Genomic DNA, 23,401 nt, shown 5'->3' on the forward strand with positions numbered 1-23,401 from the left:
CTGAGCATGACATCTTTTTTTTTTTTTTTTTAAGACTGAAGCATAGGAAGGAAACACACATACAGATCTGGTGGTTTTTATCATTCACTTCAAAGAAGTGATCAGACTCTTTGAGACATTTCTTTAGAGTTTTGTGCAAAATGCCATGCTTGACTATGGTTTTGACAGCCTCCCAAAACTGCAATTTGCTTACTTGCCTGTCTCTTTAGGGAAAGGAAAACAACAAAACCCCCAAATAAACAAGTTTACATATTCTTTTACCAAGAGACAAAATGAGACTATTGCTGCTTTCATATATAGTTAACAGTATCTAGATAATTTCCATCAGTGGTGTCAGACAAGTCAGATCATAAGAGCTGATCTCCCTTCATGACAGAAGAAACAGAAATCATCACAGCACAAACTTGTTACTAGTTCTTGAAGTGCCTGACTGAACACAGAGGTTGAGTAGTTTCCTGTATCACCTATTCCGTTAAGAAGGACAAATCATGACAAATAACAAGTAAATAATCAAAATACACTTCAAAATAATTATCTTCCTCTTCCATTCTTGCTGACATGACACCTGGATAAACATTTAAAAGACTTACTGAACTATTATTTATTCTTCTTTTCACGGAGGCTTTTCTATGATGTACTACAAATTTTGGAAAGAAGTATGGGGAATTAAATGAGACAGCTCGTGCAAATCCTGACACTTCAGGTGTATTAACAAAAAAACCCAGAACAAAAAAAAAAAAAAAAAAAAAAAAAAAAAAAAAAAAAAAAAGAAAACCAAAAAACCCAACACACAGACTCTGAAGTACAGACATCTTGTTGTCAAACCTCTTACAACTACCTGCCAAAACCCATGAACTGGTCACAGAAGGCCAGTTATGCCCTATGACCTAAAGAATACAAGTTTCAATTGTTTAGAAACTGCTGGGTGGTCGATACACACCACAACACACTCTCAAACTAAAAAAACCCCAATGTGTCCACACCTATTTTTGACTATATTTCTAAGCAGAGTTTTGGACTGTTTCCCTCTCCATTACTAATATATTCTCTCAGTAGATAACTCACCTGCAATTTCTAGTATTGGGATTAATTAATCTATTTTTATACACATTTTAAAATACAGTAGATGATTTTACAGAATCACTTCGGCATAAAGACAACTTGCTTTCAGAAAGTACGGAAGAAACAAAGCTGTTTGAAACCTTTAAATATCAAACTGAAGTTAAATGATATATTTGCTTGATTATGCTAACAAGAGTGTCATTTGATCACTAATTACAATCTTGTTGCTGAAAACAGATTATAATATACATTAAAATGGGTGTATTTATACATTTTGTTGGGTAATTAACATTAAGCGCAGCAACATATCGGCAAACAGCAATTTTAAATGTCAAAAATTGCTATACTAGTATTGTGGACAGTCCTTTGGAGATTTCAAGCAGTACTCTGAATGCAAATTTTGATGGGCCATTAGTTTTCATTAATGGTGGTTTGAGTATTTATGTAAGACAACTATGTACTGTACTTAGAACTGGGCAAATTGCCTAGATATATTTCATATATTAATGCTAATGTAATGAATGGTGTTACGGCAATTAGAAGACTGATGACTTGGAAAATTAAGGTGTATGTATTTGAAGTTTCCTAATCTAAGCAGCCCCTTTCACTTTGCAGCTACGTCCAGCAAAGTCACAGCTCCCACCATTTGAGTTACTAGAAATGTATTCTGGTATTATTTTGGAAACTTTAGGATAAACCAAAAATCAAATAACCAATATATCCCTTAACCACATGATGAAAGGAAATGGCAGCATGAATATATTTTGGTAATACAAGCCCACATTTTCTGTCTAAAATGAAATACTGTAATTTTTACTGTCTATTTTGATTCGTTGATAATACATTTTCATGGCTGTTTTATATAAAGTTTGTGTTCAGAAAACATTGTTCTAATATCTGCAGTCCCATTGAAAGCCTATTATATATGCCTGATTTTGTTGTATTGTTGATTGAACTATTTTTTTTGCATGAATTTCAACAGAAATAGCACTTATACATAGAATCATTCACAACATAAAGTTACTCTATTTTACACTAGTAAACAACAACTAGAAAAAGGCTACTGCTTATTACCATGGAATATTTCCTTTGAGGTTTCTACAACAAGTATTTTATAAAAAATCACCAATACACACAAAACAAGTTATATTCTCATTTTATAATCTACCCAATCCACATTATATTTGTATTTTGTAGTGAAAGGAGCTGAATTTTCTGATTTTGCATAAATTGTATTTCTGTGAGGACCCGATACAAAATCCAGGCAGATACCTCCACTGAAACTGTTGACAGAAGCCTTCAATATCTTTCCCTTCTCAGCCACAAACTTACAGTAACTAATCAATACTTTTTCAGCCCCACCCAGTTTAGGATTCAGAGCCATACACCATTCAAGAAAATAGACCAGTTTGGAAATAAAATCAGACAATGCTGCAAGTTTCTTCATAATTCAAATCTTGTCATACAATGACTCTGTTCACCAATCGAGAAATACATATCATTCTCACCACAAAGGTAAATTTCCAACCAGTCTAACTTTCAGTCAAGGAACCATTTTCATTAAATAACTTGGAAGGCAGGAAATGATGCTTCATGCAGAACGCGAAACACATCTGTATAATTTGATCCCACTCAGACACTGGCTACCAGGAAAACTGCTGAAATCAGATACTGAATATATGAAACTCAAGCCTTAACACAAGTATAGGAAGCATTTACTTAATGTTGAAAAGAGTATCATTGTATCATAAAAGAAAATCAGAGAGTCTCTCACATGGAATGCCCTGAGTTTCCAAGACAGTGGCTATATTTGTTATCAACTTGTAAATGGTGCCGGTAGTAAGTGCTGAAAATTATGCAGGGCATAGGGTGCTGGGGATTAGATAAGCTTCTACAAGACCAGAAGAAACTTCAGAGGTTTCTGAACAAAATAAAATGAACAGTTAGCGTAGCAGCAGCAGAAAACTATCACTGACCAAATGCAAGACAATAAACAGTGGGACGTACTAAACAAAGCTTTCACACACATTGTACCGATATTTCACACAGTGAATGTGTATTTGAAGTAGTAGTGGGAGGAGTAGAAAAGCAAATGTGACTTCACCATGGATTTATAACAACATTCAATACAGAATGGCAACCACAAACATATTTTTTCGTATGCTTAAGGCTATGGAAAAAGTAGTAATTTTGTATATGTTCAAACGCTTTACTTTCAAGTGGAATATAATTTTCTTCCCATCTATATCATGCTCAAAAATAGGTAGCAAGAGCAGGCACCAAAAGACTAGGAAGTTTGGAGCTCAACATATGGAAACAGAAAAATGACTGACATTACTGAGTAGAAAACTAATAAATGAAAGAAAAAGAAATACAGAAAGATGTGAATTATATAACTTGTTTCCATTTCCCTCAAGGATAAACTTCAGAGTCGCTTTGACAGCAACTTGTTTGGTAACATTATTTTTTCATGTCTTATCATTACCTTCTATAAGCTCCCACTAAAGGGTATAATAGTAGGGAAACGTTAAACAGAGACTGGAAAGAACAAAACAGTAAACATCTGAAACAGTAGTGGTAACTCCAAAACAGTTTACAACAGCTAAATTGCAACACTAAATTAAAAGGATTGAAAGCAATGAAGAACAATGAGGAGACTGAGGAGTAGTACTGAAGGGGAGTGGCATCTGTCGATATTAAAATTCAAACCAAAACTTTACTAACTTAGCTAGCATTGTTTACTGAGTTCATATCACAGTACATAACCACAGAGTGTCTAACCACTGCTCATTTCTTTTTCCATTTTGCAATTAACAGAATCAAAGGTCTTGATAACACAGAGATGTAAGAACAGCACAGAGATTACAAAAGCAAGAAAGAAGCCAATCTTGAGCCAAGTCTCTTGTCCATCATTAATTTTTCATAGTTCTGAAAAAAAACCCCAACATTCAGAATGTAAAATATAAGATATAGGAACACCTACTGGAAACTGTCAGAAGGTCTGGTAGTTTTCTGTGCAAAAGGCTGCCCAGAAAAAGAACAGAAGATGCTAGCTCTTCATGCAGAATATTGGATTATCTTTGGTGCTTTCTGACAAGGAGACCGGTGCTGGGAAGGATGCTAGTAAGGGAATGCTTCCCAAGGAATTAAAAAAAAATTTCAGAAGCAAGAAAGACTGAGGTGCTAGAGATCACTTGCTGGGGGGAGGGGGGCATAGAAACCAGGGCTGTCTCAGACCACACTACCCTGTCCCCTCAATCCACTGACACTTTCCACTGTTTACTTGATTTAGCTCTGAATTTCCTGAAACGATCCAGTAAAGTTTGTTCTCCCCATAATTTGTTGAAAAAAATCTGTAATTAATGTATACCACACTCCTCGTTTTAGGTCTGAACACCAATAAAGGTTCTGATGATCAACAATAACTGACCAATGCACCACTTGGTGAGACTACTGTACAAAGGGAGTCTCAAAATACCCAACTCACTCTCCTCTTTCTGCCCCAGAGGAAACATAACCCAACAATACAACATGATTATATACTTAAAATAAGGAAACAAAAAAGATAAGCTGTCCAAACCACTGTTTTACCTGGGGTGACACTAAATGTGAAACACAAAAATGCATGTGGCAGCAGAAGCCTACAGGATCTGGAGCACTGAGTGGAACCTAAATGCCACAAAACATTTTTAAGAGTTTGGACAAAGATATCGTACCTGTTTTCTTTTCACTGATTAATTCAAACAGATAAAAGCAGTCAAGAAAACTTATGAAATGGATCAAATACGATGCAATAAACATCATAATTACCGTGATGCACCTGCTAAAACTTCCTATTAAACTTGTAGGCAAACAGATCAACAGTGGTACTAAATTTTCCACAAACTATCATGTTAAATATTCTATTAGAACAAATCATTAATTCTACTTTATTTATAGATTACAATCATTTACCAATTACAGATCTCTTCTCTTGCTTTGTATTGCATTGGATTTTCTGCTCTGATCCATTTTACATGCATGAAAGACTGACTATAAGAAGCTGATGTAAAGACACCAGCACTGCAGGAAAATAGATGGCATTAATGACGCTACAGTATGTTCCACAATATAAAAAAATACAGGAGAAATGAATACAGAAACTCTTCATGTTTTTCAATCAGCATGTACAGTACTGATTATAAAACCGTATTTGTTTGCAATTTTCTACAACAGATTTATATATAGAATGATACTGCAAAGTCATATTGCAGTTTATCACAACTATGGCTCCAAATGAAAGACAAAACTCAAAAGCAAAACAAACAAAACCCCTAAACGCGTCGTAACTTTTGTTTACCGATTTTGAGTGGAAAGAATTGTCATCATCCATAAAAAACCAAAGCATCCCAAACTAGGAGTATTTATATATATATGTATGTTTAAAACTACACAGCAAAAAATATTGCATCTCCACACCTGCAAAGATTCAAGTACTTTCACACAAACAAGCATGAAACACTCTTCTTTAAACAATAGCTATAAACTCTTTATTCGGTATCCCAGATGGATCATCATTGTTGTAGCTTCTGCGAATCACAAATGAAGACTTGATACCACAGGCACCTCAGTGACATTATGAACAAATACTCTTTACAACATCTCATATTAAAGATTTTCAGTAGCTCCCTGAAGTAAAGGTCATCTATTCATGCTATTTCTAGTCACAACCAAATCAACAAAAGACAATTTGTCTATGTTAACATTCATGACTGCTTCTGACACAAAACTTGCTTTTGTTTATGAATGCAGATATATAAAAGCATCCCGTCTCCAACAGATTTTGACAGCATTTAGAGTGCAATACTGTCATCTCTATGTAGACTAAATCTATTTTAGGAATTAATATTTTAAAATATGTCTTAATTTATACCACATGCATGAAGTCTTTGGAGTTCATTTAGCATCACTTTCACAAGCACACCATCTATATGTACATTATATAATTAATCAATCAAAATACTTCATAAAGACTCTGAAGTTGATGAGTCAACTTTCCCAACAAAGTCTACTTATCAAATGAACTCCTGAGCATTTTTTTTTTTTTTAATATCCAAGAAAAATATAAATAATTCTTAATGGAACCAGAACAAAGGTCATCAAAGCACAGAAGAAATATGGAAAGCTCTAAAGTTATCTCTAGAATAATATAAATACTAGTTCGAGGTCAGACTAGAATTTAACACACTGTATCCTAGCTCCAGAAAGGGCCAAGAGCTGAAGATGTATATGTGAAACCATCAGTTCAAAGCAATATTCTCATAACGTTCAGCAGTCTGCAACTTAAAGACTTCTTGAACTTTTTAGGAATTTTTCCTTACGTTACTGGCTTTTTGATTTTTTAAATATATAATTTAGATGGTTTTGAACATTCTAGTCTACTTATCAAATGAACTCCTGAGCATTTTTTTTTTTTTTAATTAGGTTAATACACAGAATATTAACAGACATCTGAAAATTAAAATTATCAATTTACCCAAATCATCATCAATTTACAACCCCAAGAAGTCTTCATGAAGTTCAAGCCACTCCAACAAACTCATGCTATTCTGAACTAAGATAGTAGAAAGAAGTGAGCAGCAGAAGAAACAAGTCACAGATAATTCTAGTAACGGAGCGTAACACACCTCCTTTCAACATGCTTTACAAGTAACTACAGTAAATATAAACCATCAGTCCATTACCTTCATCCTGTGTATACATACACAAGATAATATTTAGAAACATACACTGTAATAAAGATTGTAAACTGTCTGTTCAAATAAATAAAAAATACTTTTTTTTCACAAACAAACCAGTCTCACTAGTGAATGTACTTTATATATTATTTACATAAAACCAACAATAGCTTCTCCAAGCTTTTGATATTAGCTACCAATCATTTTAAAACTAAGTTATTAACATGGGACTTACCCATAATGGTTAAAGCTGTGGCTTTTGTTAAGTCTTCTTTCATTGATTCTATTATTTCAAGATTACCACCGTCCAAGTTGCATCTATTTATGGTTCCATTTCCTGAACTGATCCAGTAAAGTTTGTTGTCTCCATAATCTATTGATAAACCTGTAATGAATGTATACAACTTGAACTGTGGCTTGAACAGACAATATACATTTAGCATTAAGCTATTTTCATAATAAAAATGTGTTTAAGAAATACATATATACATAGACAATTAACATTATCAATCCACTCAAACATAAAAAAACCCCCAACAAACAATTGAGAAAACCAAACTTGGCCGTTTACAGTGAAAAAACCCCATGCTTTTAAAAATATTTCTGACTTTTACTTCTTCCAACATCTACAGAAATCAATCAGTGACTGACCGAAGAAAGAGCATTATCTGGCAACGAACAATTGCTTGAATGAAATGAGGTCCTAAGCAAGGTCGTTAACTACTAGTAAATGTGAACTAGAAGCCTTCATTTATATTCTAAAGTTATGAATATATCAAGAGTTTGCAAACAAGCTACTTTTTGTGATTCTGAATTATAAAAAGTCTGTTCTCTCCCTATGTGCACAGCCCTGTGATTAGAATGGTGAAATACCAAACCCTAATACTAATTCTCAATAAATGTAGAGTATTAATTATAGTTTTGCTTCACAATGGACTGACTTCACAATCAGTTCTCTGGAGTTAGAAACAAAAGAATTGTAGAAATGAAAATACTTGCAAAATAACCTACTAAATGAATAAAGTATATAGTTCTTTGGAAGTAAGAGCAAAGAACTAGGAGAGAATGTATTTCAGACTTCTATAATCCTTTAAAAATGTTCAAGTAATTGTAGCAGGAGATTTTCCACAGTGAAATATATTTGGCATGGTGACAATACATGCCCTAATAATTCGCTTTGGTACTAGACTTTTCCCAGAACTCATGGTAGGTATTCTGCAGCAAGATGCCAAAAAATACTGTATTTCACTCCATAGGTCAACCTCTAGATATTGTACAGCACTCTTCTTCCATCCTGTAAACTGCTTCTCTGTGGAAAGCCAGATCTCTTTTCAAAATCCTGGTGGGAGAAAGCAGTGCCGTGTGCTCCAGTACTTACAGCTGGCTTCATGCCACTACTTCTTTATGCACATTGGACACAGCAGACCAAAATGTTTCCGCTTTCTAAGTTTCTGAAAAACAGCTTTCCAAGTTCCTTTCAGTTCCTGATTATTTTTCCCCTCTTTGCAGGTGTATCACACAGAAGGGAACAACACATGCTCAAGAGGATAAGGATACCAAGCAATGCCTTCAGTAGAGATGGAGCCTGAAGCATCTCTCTGCACACACGTGTTTTCATGCTTGTATAACAAGTATTGCTCAAAGTGAAAAGAGTGCCACAGACCTTGGAGACAAGCAGCGCTTGCAGTACTTAGGTCTAGAGCAGGAAACTTTCCTGGGAATATGCATGAGCCTTGCTACGGGTTACAAAGGTAATACGCAAGAATTAAGGCTTCCTTACTCTGAGATGGATGACATTTGTTATTCTCTGTAACTCCTAACTGCTGCCAGTCTGCTGTTCACTGATTTCACCTAGACAGATCTATTTATGGGGTTGCTGTGAATGCAGTCTACACAGCAATTACAATGTTATCTTGTCAGGTTTTCTACTTCTTCAGATATTAAACTGTTTTTTCTACACACGGGTATTCCAATTACACAGCAGCAACTGACAGAAATAACATTCCTTTTACCAAAGTCTACCACATTTTTCTTCCCAAAGTGTTTTCCTGTTGTGTTATTTCACCTACTACCAACCTTTATGAAAACATATTATTTCTAATGTAGGCAGAACATGTTTATTTAGAGTTTTTCAGGAATTGTCCCATTTTTACTAAAGAAAATAGGTGACTTACTAGCCATAAGGATCAAAGATACTCATGATGCACTCTACCAAAGTCAACTGGACATCTGCATTGTAAAATATTGGTCTTGGAGAACTCTGTTGTGTTTTTAAAAAAATATTACCATGACTTAAGCCATCACTGTTTTCACAGGCATTTTCCAATTTCCTTACTTAAATTTCCAGAAATATGTTACTTTTTAAATAAAGTATACAACAAAGGTTATTCCAGTAATTCATAAACAGAGGTTCCAATCCTAAAGCCACATATGTAGCGAGATCTTAGCTTCCACTACCAGAAAATCGTTTGGTGCATCCCTGAATTTCAAGGAAATGACTCTTGATACCTTTTTTCATATACTTACTGTTTAAATTCTGCATGTTCCTCTAAATTTATTTTTACCTGCGGAAATGTTCTCTAAAAAGCAGTGGAAGCTTAAAGAAACAGTGTGTTCCAAGAACATTAAAGTTGGGATTCATTCTTACCACCTAAATCAATTAAATGTTGGACACTGATATTACTGCTTAGATGAATTATAGGAACAGTGTTTGGAATTTTTGTTCACATTTCTCAGCACACTGACTTAAGGGGTATTTTTAATTGTTTATGGCTGATTACAGATGAAAAAACAGTGTTTAGAATTAGGAAATGGTTAGGTTTTTTCTCTGCTAAGTGTACAAAGATACTTAAGAAATAGCTTTCTTTAAACAAATTAAGTTTAAGATTGAAATTTCAAGAGCCAGTTGCAAGAAGATTTTTGGTTCACAACTGCAACATTTGTGTTTGTAGTCTATACTATATGTTCAACACAAAAAACAAATTAGCAAGGGATATTCAAGTAGAGAGTCAGCCAAGAAAATCAAAGAACAGCAGCTAAAACAGCAAATAAAGCTGTACTATAATCATGTGTAAAACAGAAAATCAAAGTTGTTCAGAAGAAAGGATTGAACTCTGTTTAAAAAAAAACAAAACAACATAACCTCCAAAAACAAACCCTAAAAAGCACCCCCCACCCCCAATTATGGAGTCTTTTGAATATAGCTGAGAGCACAATCCAGTATGTTTTTAAAGGTTCTTTATCCAAGCGATTTCAAAACTTACTAAGAATACAATATTTAATAACATAATATTTAATTTAATAACAGCCATTTCTTTAAAAACAATCCAATGGAGGCATGGATTGTAGTTTTAGAGTTTTATAACAAAAAACTGCTTAACTGAAAAAAAGTGCAAGACACTGACGATCAAATGATCTACCTCACAAAGTATAAAATTATGCACTAATTCTGAATCCTTAAGAACGCAGTTTAATGGAAGTCCAGTGACTAGTTCCTTTTTCAACACATCTATGTGTAACAATATTTGAGCCTTTTAGTCTTTGAGCAGAATGGACTAGTAAATCATATCTAGTATGTACTAGTTAAAATAAAAATAAGAGACAATCTGTCATCCTAAGTTTGTCTGTTTCCAAACCCTCCAAGTGACATACTCTTGATGTTAATAGCAAATACTTTAATTAAAATCATCTCCTCCTTTTGACAGAACTCAAAATGAGAAATAAAAAAGAAAAACTATCCATTGGCATACTTCAGCTCACGGATTAGAAAACTTTCCCTCATCCCTCAAATTCTGAAATCGTCTTCAGAAAACATAAAACCCCATCAACTATCAGGATAGCAAACTCTAATAAGCCATATATTTGTCTTTTTCTGTAATACACCTGTTAACTCACTTATTAGATCATTCACCTTGCTCCTCAAACATTTGAAATTAGCACTGCATGAACCAGAGTTTCACTTATGGAGAGAGATAGTTTCTCAGAAATGAAATAGGAAATTAATGTTTTAAGACTGCTACTCTCTGGCTCTTCAGCAATGTTTTCGTGTTCTTAGCACGGGAAAGCCTTATGCTAACGGTAAGAATAATTTAAACCATTAAAACATTCATTTTGCATAAATCTGAATTTAGAGTTTGATACTAGAAATTTAATACTTGTTTTATCCATAGCGTATCTGATCATTTTTTCTCAGATACGCAAAAGAATCTGTTTTCATGTCCACCCTGACAATAAAACTGAGTCGAGACATCTACCAGTGAAAAAGTTTTTCTGCAATAGACAGGTACAAGTTTATGTCTCCTTTACATACATACATATATATATCTCTACACATATATATATATATATATATATATGTAGAGACATACATATATATCTCTCTATATATAGACACATACATATATCTCTCTACACTCTTTACATACTACATACTCTACACTTTATGATTTAGCATGCTTTCACACTGCCATGAAGAAGGGAAAAACAACTAAATCTCTGTGGTCTCCTTATTAATGTGATAGGTCTCATTATTATGCAGTAAGAAGCTTCAATCTGGAATATAACCTAGTTCAAGTAATTCTTATCAGATCTTGAAGGTGATAAAAATTAATCCAACACTACAGAAAGAAGAAAAATTGTCTCAATTGCAGCTCTGCAGTGGACTAAAAAAAAAAGTCACAATTGTCATTTGAATGACGCTTACAGGAATGTTTAACTTCATGAATAGTCCATCTGATACCAAGGGGACTATGCATGTCCATGAAAATAAGCGATCACAAAACCCACATGGATATGCACATGCAGCCTTTGACAGTACTGATATACTTATAGGGAAAAAACAAACAAACAAACAAACAAAAGGAGTACTTACCGTTCTACCATGTATTTGGTTCAGTGGCTTTACTGCTACTCAGAACAAATTCAATGACAGAAACCATAAGGACTGCAATTTAGCACCTTGTGACCTATGGTCACAGGATATTCAGTGCAAAATATTGCACACAGCCTTAATATTGTTGTAATATTATCAAATGTGTTTATGCTTCACCTTAGAATTAGTGGGTTTACCATGCTTTTTTCTTTAGATAAATAGATAACTGTCTCTTCAAGTGGAGAGAGAGAAAATTCAAATCAACAATAAAAGTCAACAAATAATGCATACAAAATTCTTCAAACTTAGGGTCAAAAATGCATGTTGTGTTGCTCTTATGCCAAATTTATTAAATAATTTAAGTCATGTTTGCTTCTGCTTGCCTAACACATTCAGTTACAAAACACTAAAATGGTTTAAAACGTAATCACTTGACTGATGCGCCGTTAATAAGGCAACAACAATTGATGGTAACCACTTTAAATCTAAAAAATAAAATTATAAAAAGAGTCCTGAACCAAAAATAAATAATTCATATAGAAATAGCTTGCTTTTTTTTTTTTCCTTTCCCCCCAGAAATTTCCAGAATTTATCATCAACTTTATTGATTCTCAAATACTAAAACTGAGGCAAAGTCATTATAGGTAACGTATGCTTCAACTGTTGCTCTTTTATGTATGTGAAGAGTTACTAGACAAATTACCTTTTGATCATGCAGCTGGGATTCTGGTGAGGAAGGTTCTACGTTTCCAGTCAAAGTATCCTCTCACATATATCCATAACATATTAAACCCCCGCTCCCTACATTTTTTTTTACCCATGATCTAAAGATTGAGAAATAAATACAGATGGGTTGTCCTTCACCTTCAGGAATCCTAGACATTAATAATGCTATACTTAACCCACTGTGGTAGATTTCAATCAGAATGGGCCAAAAAGACTGTGAAACACAGAAGTACATCAGTGTTTTCCATGTCCTTATGCCTGTTCTTATACCTGTTACATAGTATATGAAAAAAACTTGGTAAACTTCAATATACAAACACTTGGTATACTCCATATACAGTATATGAAAACCCATGGTATACTTAAATAGCTTTTCAAGATAATGTCCGTAATGAAGCGCTAGCAAATAAAAAAGAAACAGGAAAAATTTATTTACCAACAGGATCTTTTTGATTCTGAAAGAGTATTTTGCTGTTGCTGCCATCCATGTTTGCCATGTTAATTGTGTTACCATCCGTCCAGTAGAGCTTACTGAAGAAGATGATGAACATATTTAAAATGTTGCTCTGTGTACACAGTATTTTTCATCCATCAGTAGTGAAAACATTTGTAAATTTAGAAGCAGGCAAAACGTACAACTAATGATTACACGATCTAATCAACAACAAGCTTCGATAGGAAAGCAGTATTCAGTTAAATTGTCAGCAAAATCTTTCCAATACATCTATTTAATTATTTCAAAAAACTTAAAAGAGAATGGGAAAACTAAAAATCTGAATGAAGAAGAAATTTTTTTATGAGCTTTACTGTAGTTTATTTATTAAAACAACCGAAGTCTTACCCTTTCACTGGGTGAACTGCAAGACACTGGGGTTTATCAATTCCATGGATGATTGAGGTTTTCAAGGAACCGTCTAAATGTGCAACATTAATTTGCGTTTCATCAAATTCTGAGCTAATCCAATATAAATTACGTGATATCCAATCCACTGCAAGACCTCTGATACTCTGAATATCTGTAAAAAAGTGAAAGCAATTGTTATTTTGATTGTACTTCTGCATTATTCTGTCTTGAAAAAAATAGTACAATTTCTTCTACAGTTTGTTAACAGTATTTTGCAATAGTCTGTTCAGATGTATTTATAAACTAGTTGCCAAGAATTCTCATTATTTTTCTTCTTGGGCCTAATACACTTGTAGTAAGAACATTAGAATTTGCACTGAAGATTTGGGGAAATCCGCCATAAATATTTCTTGTAAAAACAGCATAAAAGCTATCATCTGAAAATAATAATCAGACAGATGCTGGGTTTTTGCAGTGCATTTTTCTACTTTAAAAAAGCATTTATTACTCAGTCCAGTATTAAAAAGTGTGATCGGTCATGAACTTTTTTAAGGGATGATGACTTAAAATGAGTTAGTCTCCACTAGGAATTTAAACAATCATATTTAATAAACATCAATATTACGACAGGAAGGTTCATACTTCTTCAGTTGTGAGTTATACCTTACACATAGAACATTAAGTGACTTTCTAAAACAAAACTGTGCTGAAATTTAAAAGCCTCCTTCCTTCTTCAGCACCATGAAGGGTCTGTACAGAATATGTGAATTAAAACCACTGTTCTATAGCGAGTAAGCAGGTAATAGCTACATCACTGGAGAAGTTTTTCATTTTATTTCTGAAGACTTTGAAGACTCCAACTTACTACCCTGCTTCCCTGGAAATGGCTAAACATTTGTCAGCTGATAAATAATGAATGAATTCTGTATTTTGCTTTGCTTGTTCATGCAGCTTTTCCTTTTCTTATTCAACTGCCTTTATCTCAACCCAATAGTTCCTTCCGATTCTCTTCCCCATCCCAGTGTGGGCAGTGAGCAAGCAGCTGTGTGGGGCTTAGCTGCCTTCTAGGGTTAACCTGCACCACCAGTACTGCCTGAGGTAGCAAAATATGAGTAAGATATGATGAATTTGGTAGCGTCACAAGTGTCCTTGTATGCATTTGTCTTCTTTAGCAAGATATTGATTTAAAAAATGTTAATGTATGTTACTATCTGCCTTAAATGCTGGATATAAAATCACCGCTCAGGATATAGATACCAAGATGATGCTTTGCCTTGGCATAGCAATGGTTCAAACTGGCCAGCATCTTTGTAGACAAGGGAACAGGCCAAGGGTGATTTAATGATTTCATTATAGTTCATAGTTTGTACAGTATCTCTCTGTCAGCTTAACGTGGTTACTTCCACTGATAGAATTACCATCTTTGACAAACTAACATGGATGTGGCTGTGGACTGGCTTGCATATACATAAGATCAATGGTGAATGGACTTTGGGAAATTTGCCAACTTTAGAGAACGCAACAAAAGATGCTGAATACATAGCCTTGACCCATTTTAAATTGATCCCCTGCCTCTCTGGGTTTTTTTGGTTGGAGAAACAAGAAAACAAGCATTTCATACTCTTAAAAAGATTAAAGTATGAATTTGGTTCTTTGTGACATTGGCATTAAGACTTCATCCACTGAGAATCCCACTAGTATGTGCTTACAAAGCTTCTTATGTTCTTATAAGTAGTATAAAAATATAGATAACTAAGCAAATGAGATCATTTACACATAACAAGTAGTCTTTATAACATTTTGATGTGCCAGGACATCATAACTTTGCAAATTTTACATATAATAAGTTACATCTGGAACAAAAAATACCCAAAACAACACCACAGAAGCTACCATAATAAAAAGAATATGAAAGACAGCTGATGAACAGAAGCACTCACACATAGTACACTTTAAGTTTCATTGTTTGTTGACAAGTTTTGTGATTTTTCACTATATGTTTTCTATAGTAAGCTATGTTTTTATCTCACTACCATTTAAAGAAAACCCAACAACTCTTTCTCTTTTGGGCACCTCAATTCACGATGTAAAGAGCAGCTCTAAAAGGCACTTTAAACTTTGTTCCTGTTGCAATTGTTAATAAAGTTGTCTGAGATAGCAGGGCAAAAATAATGACACCCACATTAAATAAATAAATTAATCAATCTACATCACCAAGTGGGGATATTTGTCCAATGATTTCACACAATATACTAATACAGAATAAATATTTTCCAAAATGACACCATGGCAGAGCTTCAATTAATTTTCTGAAGTCCCCAAGTAAGCAACTAAAGAATAATCTTCCTTTTTGTTTTAAAAATCATAAAAGGTTTCATCTCAGAGAAGTGAGTTATGTCTTTCCTCCTCTTCCCCTTCAAACATGCATTTTACAGATGGGGAACCAGAGTTTGCACAATTTGCCTCCAGATAGTCCCCCTCAGACATTTTTCCTCTTTTCCAGCAGGTAGGTATATTACAAAATAAAAGAACATCATGTGCTGCTGGGAGAGGAACTGACAGTGGTTGGAAACAAACTACCACTAGCAAGGACAACAAATAGTATCACTTTAGTACCAGAACTACTGACATAAGGTTGAAGCAATCAAGTTTAGAATTTACAATTCATTGTTTCTGTATTCAAAGTACAGAGCAAAAGTGTCAGAATAATGAAGGTGTTAAACTGCCGAAAAAAGTGCCAACCATGATTCTCTATTTGCAGTATTTTAGGTCTCCTTTTACTGCTCTCAGCAATCTATGTGTAATGAAAAACTTCAGTAAAAAAGAAAAATTGTAGTATTATAAGTAACTGAAGCAGCCAACAACGGAAAAAATGTATACAGGATTCAAAGACACAGAATGAAAAGACTCCACTTCATGGCATTCAAGTACTGCAAACAGCCTGATGGCCATCGGATTGAATATGGTCCCTGCTACAAGAAAAGAACAGGTAAAATGCATAATATCAAATATCATCAAAATTGCAGAGCTACCATATCATGTGTTTCACCAATGATGCCAAGGCAATAGATCTACATGGACTGGAAGGAAAAAAAAAATTACTCTCATGGAGCTAATTTCTTCCCTAGATCAGCACAGATAGCCAAACATAGGAAATTCTTCAATGCAAAGCTGTGTCAGGATTCTGCTATTTTTTCTGCTTTTCATCTTTCTTTACTCTTTCTACCTTTACCAGAAGACATTATTTCTGTTGTTTAATACATATTTCAATCTTATATAAAAGTAATGTTAAAGAAATTGGGATGCAATTGGAACTAAAATTAAATTATGAATCAAACAAATGAATTAGAATCCTAAACACAACTCTGCTTTCTTATTGTTTAGATCAATTATCCAATACCAGTGAAAGAAATTGCACACTGATATTTTAGCATTTACCTTTAATGGATTATTTTTACTTCAATGTTATTCTATTTACCTCTTGAAATAATGGTTTCTAAGCCAGTCCCATTAATGAAGGCACGCTTGATGGTCTGTGTTTTCACATCAGTCCAGTATAAGCGTTCCTCAACAGCATCAAAGTCTATGACTGTCACATCATCAATGTCAGGAACAGTGAATGCTGTGATGAAGTTGAAGTATGGGTTTTCTATGTCCACCCCTCTTATTTCTGAACGCCTTGCATAAAGAAGAAATTTCTTCCTTTCTGTTTGAAAAAAGGAAAACATCACTCTTCATCCTCTTCACAACACTGCTAAGAGAAGTCCAAGTCATTCATTTGAGATCGCTTTACAAATGTGTAAATAAGGTTTATATGAGTGATTTAACACCTCTGGAAAACCTGCAGCCTAGTGACACTTGAGAAATAGAGCAAGTTACAGAGCATAAAAATCACAGGAAAAGTATATTAATTTTAGATGTGGGACATCATGTTACTACATAACTAAATCAATATGGTCTTGTGAACGTCTAAGGAAAAGCGTTAAAATTACATTTTAAAAATTTTACCCCACTCATGCCAGTAAAAACCCGATGTTTCATTTGCACATTGTAACAGACATTAACAAATGGTGTCTCAGTGGAACAGACTATCACTTAACAGGGAAGTTTTGCAAACAAGAAAACTCAGGAATTCCGCAATGTATATGTAAGCAGTGAAAGGCAACTATGTAAAAGAACTAAAACAAATTGATTGCCTTAATTTAGGGAAAACAGAATTTTATTTTTTTCATCTCAAAAGTCTAAATTAAAGGAGCAAATGTCTATGAACAAACAGCAAAGGTAACTTCTATCCCCACAGTATCCTTGATACAACAGAATATTTTATTCCCTAAACATTATTAATCAACACTGAAAAGAGTAATGTAGTACAAGGTTTTGCAGATAACACACACAATTATTTGACATTTTGAGGGCTTTTATAGCTGAAGTGTTTATTGTAATTTTTTTATAACACTCCCCTGCAAGGCTGCATGTCTAATATTTACTTTTCATTTCATTTTCCTAATCCTTGAAAATGAAAGAAAGACAACTTTGGAAGAACAGGTAGAGATTTAAGCTGTTAAATACCTTATTGTTATTCAGCTTACCTGACTAATCATTTTCTGATGACGCACTTTGCAGTATAAATCTTTCTGTTTTGCAGAGATAAGTTTTACTAACAGATCATACACAAGCAACAGAAAAAAAAATGGCTGTGGTAATAAATATCAAAGCTCCACACAACTCACATATTAGAATAAGTCGTCAATTCTCAAGAAGTCGATGTCCCTTTAAAATATATAATTAAAGTGCACTGCAGAGATTGTTTTTAAGATTATGTATTTCAATTTGTCCAGGTCAAAGTTCTAAACATAATACAATTGTCAGGCTTTGGGAGTAAAACTTACCGTAACATGTTTTCTTGTCTAAAGACAGTTTCATCAGATGTGGACAGGCACACGCAGCACTTCTGTTGTGATTGATCAGACACATGTGAGAACATGGACCTCTGCCCTCATTAGCGGCACATGGATTGGAAGCTAAAATTGAATTATGAAATACACAAAATATAAAAATTCCTTTTGGAAATAAGGTTTGTCAAACTAGCATAAGGTACACTGGTAAGAAACTGGTAAACATTATGTTTGAAGACAAACCTGGCCTCATTAATTAACTGACCTTGAACTCTAATCACCCTTTCTAGGCTAATATTCAACTGTTGTCCAAACATTTTTATTTATATATATATATATATATATTTTTTAGTACAGCCACAAAATTTATCACCGTAACTTCATGAAGCCACTGAATAAAATTTTCCCAGTGAGATATTAATTTTGCAGTCTATTTATAACATTTAAATGTAAAGAACTGTACGCTCCTAACAAGGACACATGGGATAAAAACCCATTTATATGACGAAGAGCTGAACAACAAATTTCATTTTGTGAAGAGTTAAAACTTAGATTATGCAATGAACTTTGGCAAATTCATTATTCCCTCTTTATTGATCTGCTTACCAGAATATTAGTTGGAAATCTAACATGCAAAAGTAATTTGAAATAATATGCCAAAGTATTTCTACTTTTCTCAAAGAAAAACCTCTTCTAAGTGCAGCTTTCAAGTAGGTTTTCACAGTTCACTGATTGAACAAGATGTACTAAAATTGGTTTAAAGAGCAAAAAGCAAGCTGACCAGAGAAGACTTCTTATAAAACCTATAAACTGTTCTTATTATCTTGATTCTTTATTATACACGTGCAGTTCTAGAGCCTTCCTGAAGAGACATTCCAAGCATAAACAGAACGTAATGTTGATTTTTCCATTTACTAAAAATTCTTAGAAAATTAACAGGGATGAAAAGGGAAGTGGGAATGACTGACTCATAAAGACAAACTTATAATTAACAAAATCAATTAGTTTAGAATATATTCCTCCAACGCTCTAGCCTGCAATATAACTAATTAGATAACTAGAGAAATCTGATGCATGAATTTATTTGCAAAATAAATTTAGCTCAAACTTAAGCACTGAAATGTGAAGACAAACTCAAGGTTTGCTTCACTGAACCACTTTTGCAATGTCCACCAGCTACTGAATCATTTAGGTACGCACCTGTCTAACCAGTACTACAGGAAAACGAAACTTTCAAAACCTAAGATAAACAGGTTAACGAAATTCTATCTAGCACCTTACATCATTCTATCAAAAAAATCACAGGCTTCTACAGTTTTCTGTAAAGTTATCCCATTTGCTCCTTTCAAACAGCGGTGGCACTGGAGGCTACTCGGTAGTCTCACAGCCTTGAAGCTTCTCATGATATTCCAAGCTTCTCGTGGTATTCCAAGTTTTATTAAAAAGAAACATCCCATATCCTGTCAGCTCCTCTAAACCTCTGACAGAAAAAAAAAAAAAAAAAAAAAAATCAGCTGGGCCAATAAAAAAATATTTATTCTTGGTAAATGACTTAATATCTTCTTTGACTGCTAATGGAGTGCATATATCTTATTATCCTTATGTGATGACTATATCTGATTCTGCCCTTCCTAAAAATTACAACAGGGAAATGTTTATCATCATCACTATTCTTGTGTCAGTAGTAACAATAGGAAAAAAACTGGCATGTCTCTTTGAATAAATTCTCAACTTAATGTGGAAGATAAAAAACGTGAAGCTGAGAAAGAGACAAGTTAAGAAGGTTCCAGGAGCCCTTCAGAACAAGAATCAATTATTAATGGACAATTTATATTAGTAAATGATTAGTAAATTATTATAAAATATAAATCATCTATCTCTATGAACAACACAAAGATGAAACACAGGTTAAGGTTTTGATAATATTGTGAAGGATATAGGTTGTAAAGTATATAGGAAGGGTAGTTTGTAAGGGATATCAGGAGATCATCTCGTGATTCAACCTCCTGAATTTTTTGGTATTCTCAACGCTGCTGTTGCGAGATTTAGAATTTAGTCATACGTTTCGTAAAACAGCATTTCCTTTAATTTATTTGCCAATATAAAGCAGTAATTTCAGTGGAACCTTAACCTTTTTATATGTATACAACTGTCTGTGGCAAGGATCTACTTAGGCCCCAAGAATAATAATCCCCATCTTGTCTTTCTGTGCAAGTAGTACATTATGTTCTTCTCTACTAAAGTTGCTATTTATGTAATCCAAAGAGAAGAACATACAGAAGAAAAAATAAAGGGCATGCTGGTTAACGATCGTGCCAAAGAAAGAGCTGTGGTTAAAGTGTGCTATGAGCATCAACAAAGAGAAGAAAGTACAATGTGTGTATTATCTGTCCACATCACAATTCCCTTCATGTATCATGGAATACAAAATTGGTGGGAAAAAAACAACATTATAAAGCGGAGGCATTTGTTTCAACATGCATGTCCAATCGGAGGAGTAAACTACCATAATCTAAAAATTACTTATACCAGCATGTATGTATATAATCCCTTCATATTCATGCTGCTTTCACTGAATAAAAACTAAGCCAATTCTTTACTTTCTAATAAAAACTAATTCGCTTAAAGACAAGTATGTATGCTACTGTTTTGATGCAAAAATTTGGCTCTTACTTTCTTGTGCTAGTCCTAACACTTCCTTCTATTTCTATTGTAAGTAACCACATAACCATTCCGCATTCCCCTTCTCCATGCCGTTTCTGATTTCACAGGCTGCCATCATACTGAAACCTGTCTATATGCTGTATTTCAGGAAGCATCAGCTTACCTGTTCTCATACAAAAACCATTCCCACGCTCTTGATCAGGCTGTCAAGTTTTCTTGGTATGTTTTATACGATCTGTTTACAGTATTCAAGATAGGGGAGTGATATATGGATTTATACAACATCACAACTCACTATCTGTGGTTTGTTATTCCTTTCCTAATAATTTCCACCAATCTGTTTTCCTTTTGATCACGGCAACTCACAGAACTGGCATTTTCACCAACTGTCCAGCCTTTTGCATTATTTAATTGATTTCCACTGCTGCTTGTCAATCTATTCTCTTACAGTACTGAGCACAGACATACATATGCCACTCTTTGTCATCATATTTCATCTTGACTGCTTTCTAAAATATTATTTAAACAAAATGTTTATTTTTCTTGACCCTCTAAAAAAATCCTCTCAGACATTCTACCATCAGTTGACAAATGAACAGTTAGTTACCCTGACAGCCTCTGAATATGCATTCACTATGGACCTACTTATCCTCCATATTAACTTCATATTGAACATGTCCCTTATTGCCATCAGATTTTAGCTAAGCAAAATTTTAATATCACTTTAATGGTGTGCAACATGACTAAATTCTGCCTACACCGTCAAATACACGCACTACAGTTACATCAAAAGGATACTTTTATATTTCTGACAAACTATTCCTGCTCATTTAAAACCAGTTATAGATGTAATCCTCTGCTCAATGTTAATACTTCTGGTAGTATTGCTTTTCATAGGGCCAAAGATCCTTGTGCTGTACTCAGTCAGGTTGAAAATCTCTATACCACCTGATTATATCTGATTATTTTAGCGTTATTCTTTGGAATTTGCTAGTTAGGACTGAGTGCATAAGTTCCAAAATACATATTTATTTCCTATATTCGCTATTTCTAGTTTTTTCATCATTCACTTGAAAAATTAGTCCATATACCATCTAACCAAAATGTACATATTCACCATGAAAGAAAATAAACAGAAATATCAAAGTTAGAACAATTCTATATGTTACTCTATTGTATACAGTGTGACAAATTCATAGTAGAGAATCTGCTTCCCACCCCTCTCAGTGTACAATGAGATGAAAGGGTACTGCAAAAACCAGAAAAAAGTAAATACAGGGGTCCAAATAATACGTAAATGATAATTTACATTATTTACATTAGAATGTAAATTATAAATATATAATAATTATATATGTAGATTATATAAATGTAAATAAGTATAGGGGTCTTGGAATTACTAACCTTAAAAAAAACCCCATACCGACATAGTCAACAGATAAGAAACATAGATGTAAAAGAATAACAAATGTTGTAATGGTAGGGTATTACCATGTGGAAAGGCCAAAGGCAATAGTACTTTTAGGAGTGTGTGCTATGCTTTACAGAACTTTCCAAAAATCAGAAATTTATTATTGAAATAGGTTAAAAAAAGAAAGGTGTTAACAAAGGATTAAATTAAATGCGTGTGAAAAGCTGTGCAAGAGTTACATCATAGACTGACTGAAAAATAAAACGTCTGATAAAATTCAGTACAAGTATACTAACATACAAGGAAAAAACACAACCTCAAGTTACATACGCAAGGATGAGCACTGAAATATTAATAGAGTCCGTGCCTGGTTTTCTGAAGCAATAAGTTATATTTATACCTATGAAATGGCTCTCCCATACCTCTCTTATTACAAGAGCTAGCACACACTGAACAGAATTACCAAGTATTTGGGTCAAAACAAGCAAGACGAGGTCTTCTCAAACACAGTCCATAGTTACAAACCAAAGCCATCTGCCCAAATAGTTGTAGACATCAAGAATTTGTATAAGTTCAAAAATCTACTAGAAGAGTTCATCCAGAGAGAGTCAGTCAAAGGCTTTAAAGCCTTTGAAGCACAAAGATACCATTTTAGGTTCAAAAATCAGAGCTACAGGTTACTGGAAGCTGACAGTCTTATACAGGAGGATCATGACTGTTATCTTCCCCCAGGTCCAGGCTTTGCTGTAGGCACTGATCAGCCACTGACAAAGGCAGGATGCTGAGTCAAAACAAAGGTAGGCAAGACTGCTTTTTTAATTCCGAAAACAAAAATGGAACTTTTACATAGCAAAAAGGAATTCAATTTAAAGTTCAGAAAGACTGTACATGTATTTTGTGTGATTTATAATACATATACCCATCTTGCCGCTGGTTTTGAAGTAAAAAGAATGTACACAACAAGGTTGTGATAAAAATCTCAAAGTAGTAAGAGTTTTTAAATCCTCCCAAAATAAAATATCCCAAACTTTGCTCATGTGCATCTTACACTATGTTTCTGTAAAAAGTTATTTATTTTAAAAGGCTGGAAGCTCAGGGCTCAGCAGAATATTGTAACAAAACAGTGCTACGAAATTAAATGTTTTTCATGTTTTAATTACAGAAGAGACCAGTAGTACCAATATACTTTATATTCAGCAGTTATACTACTTG

General features: G+C 33.9%; 1 protein-coding gene across 1 annotated transcript in view; it reads right to left on the minus strand.

The window, feature by feature from the left end:
- Positions 1–23,401, minus strand: part of LRP1B (LDL receptor related protein 1B) — a 568,332-nt gene that overhangs the window by 203,977 nt on the left and 340,954 nt on the right. Inside the window, exons 28-32 of the mRNA XM_026852527.1 lie at positions 18,109–18,240; positions 16,698–16,925; positions 13,217–13,391; positions 12,812–12,906; positions 7,015–7,164 (exon numbers count right to left, since the gene is read on the minus strand). Of these exons, the coding sequence (XP_026708328.1) occupies positions 7,015–7,164; positions 12,812–12,906; positions 13,217–13,391; positions 16,698–16,925; positions 18,109–18,240 (780 nt within the window). The remainder of the gene's footprint in view (positions 1–7,014; positions 7,165–12,811; positions 12,907–13,216; positions 13,392–16,697; positions 16,926–18,108; positions 18,241–23,401) is intronic.

This window comes from Athene cunicularia (genome assembly GCF_003259725.1).
Source record: "Athene cunicularia isolate RWA chromosome 7 unlocalized genomic scaffold, athCun1 chr7_part1, whole genome shotgun sequence".
Classification (NCBI taxonomy): domain Eukaryota; kingdom Metazoa; phylum Chordata; class Aves; order Strigiformes; family Strigidae; genus Athene; species Athene cunicularia.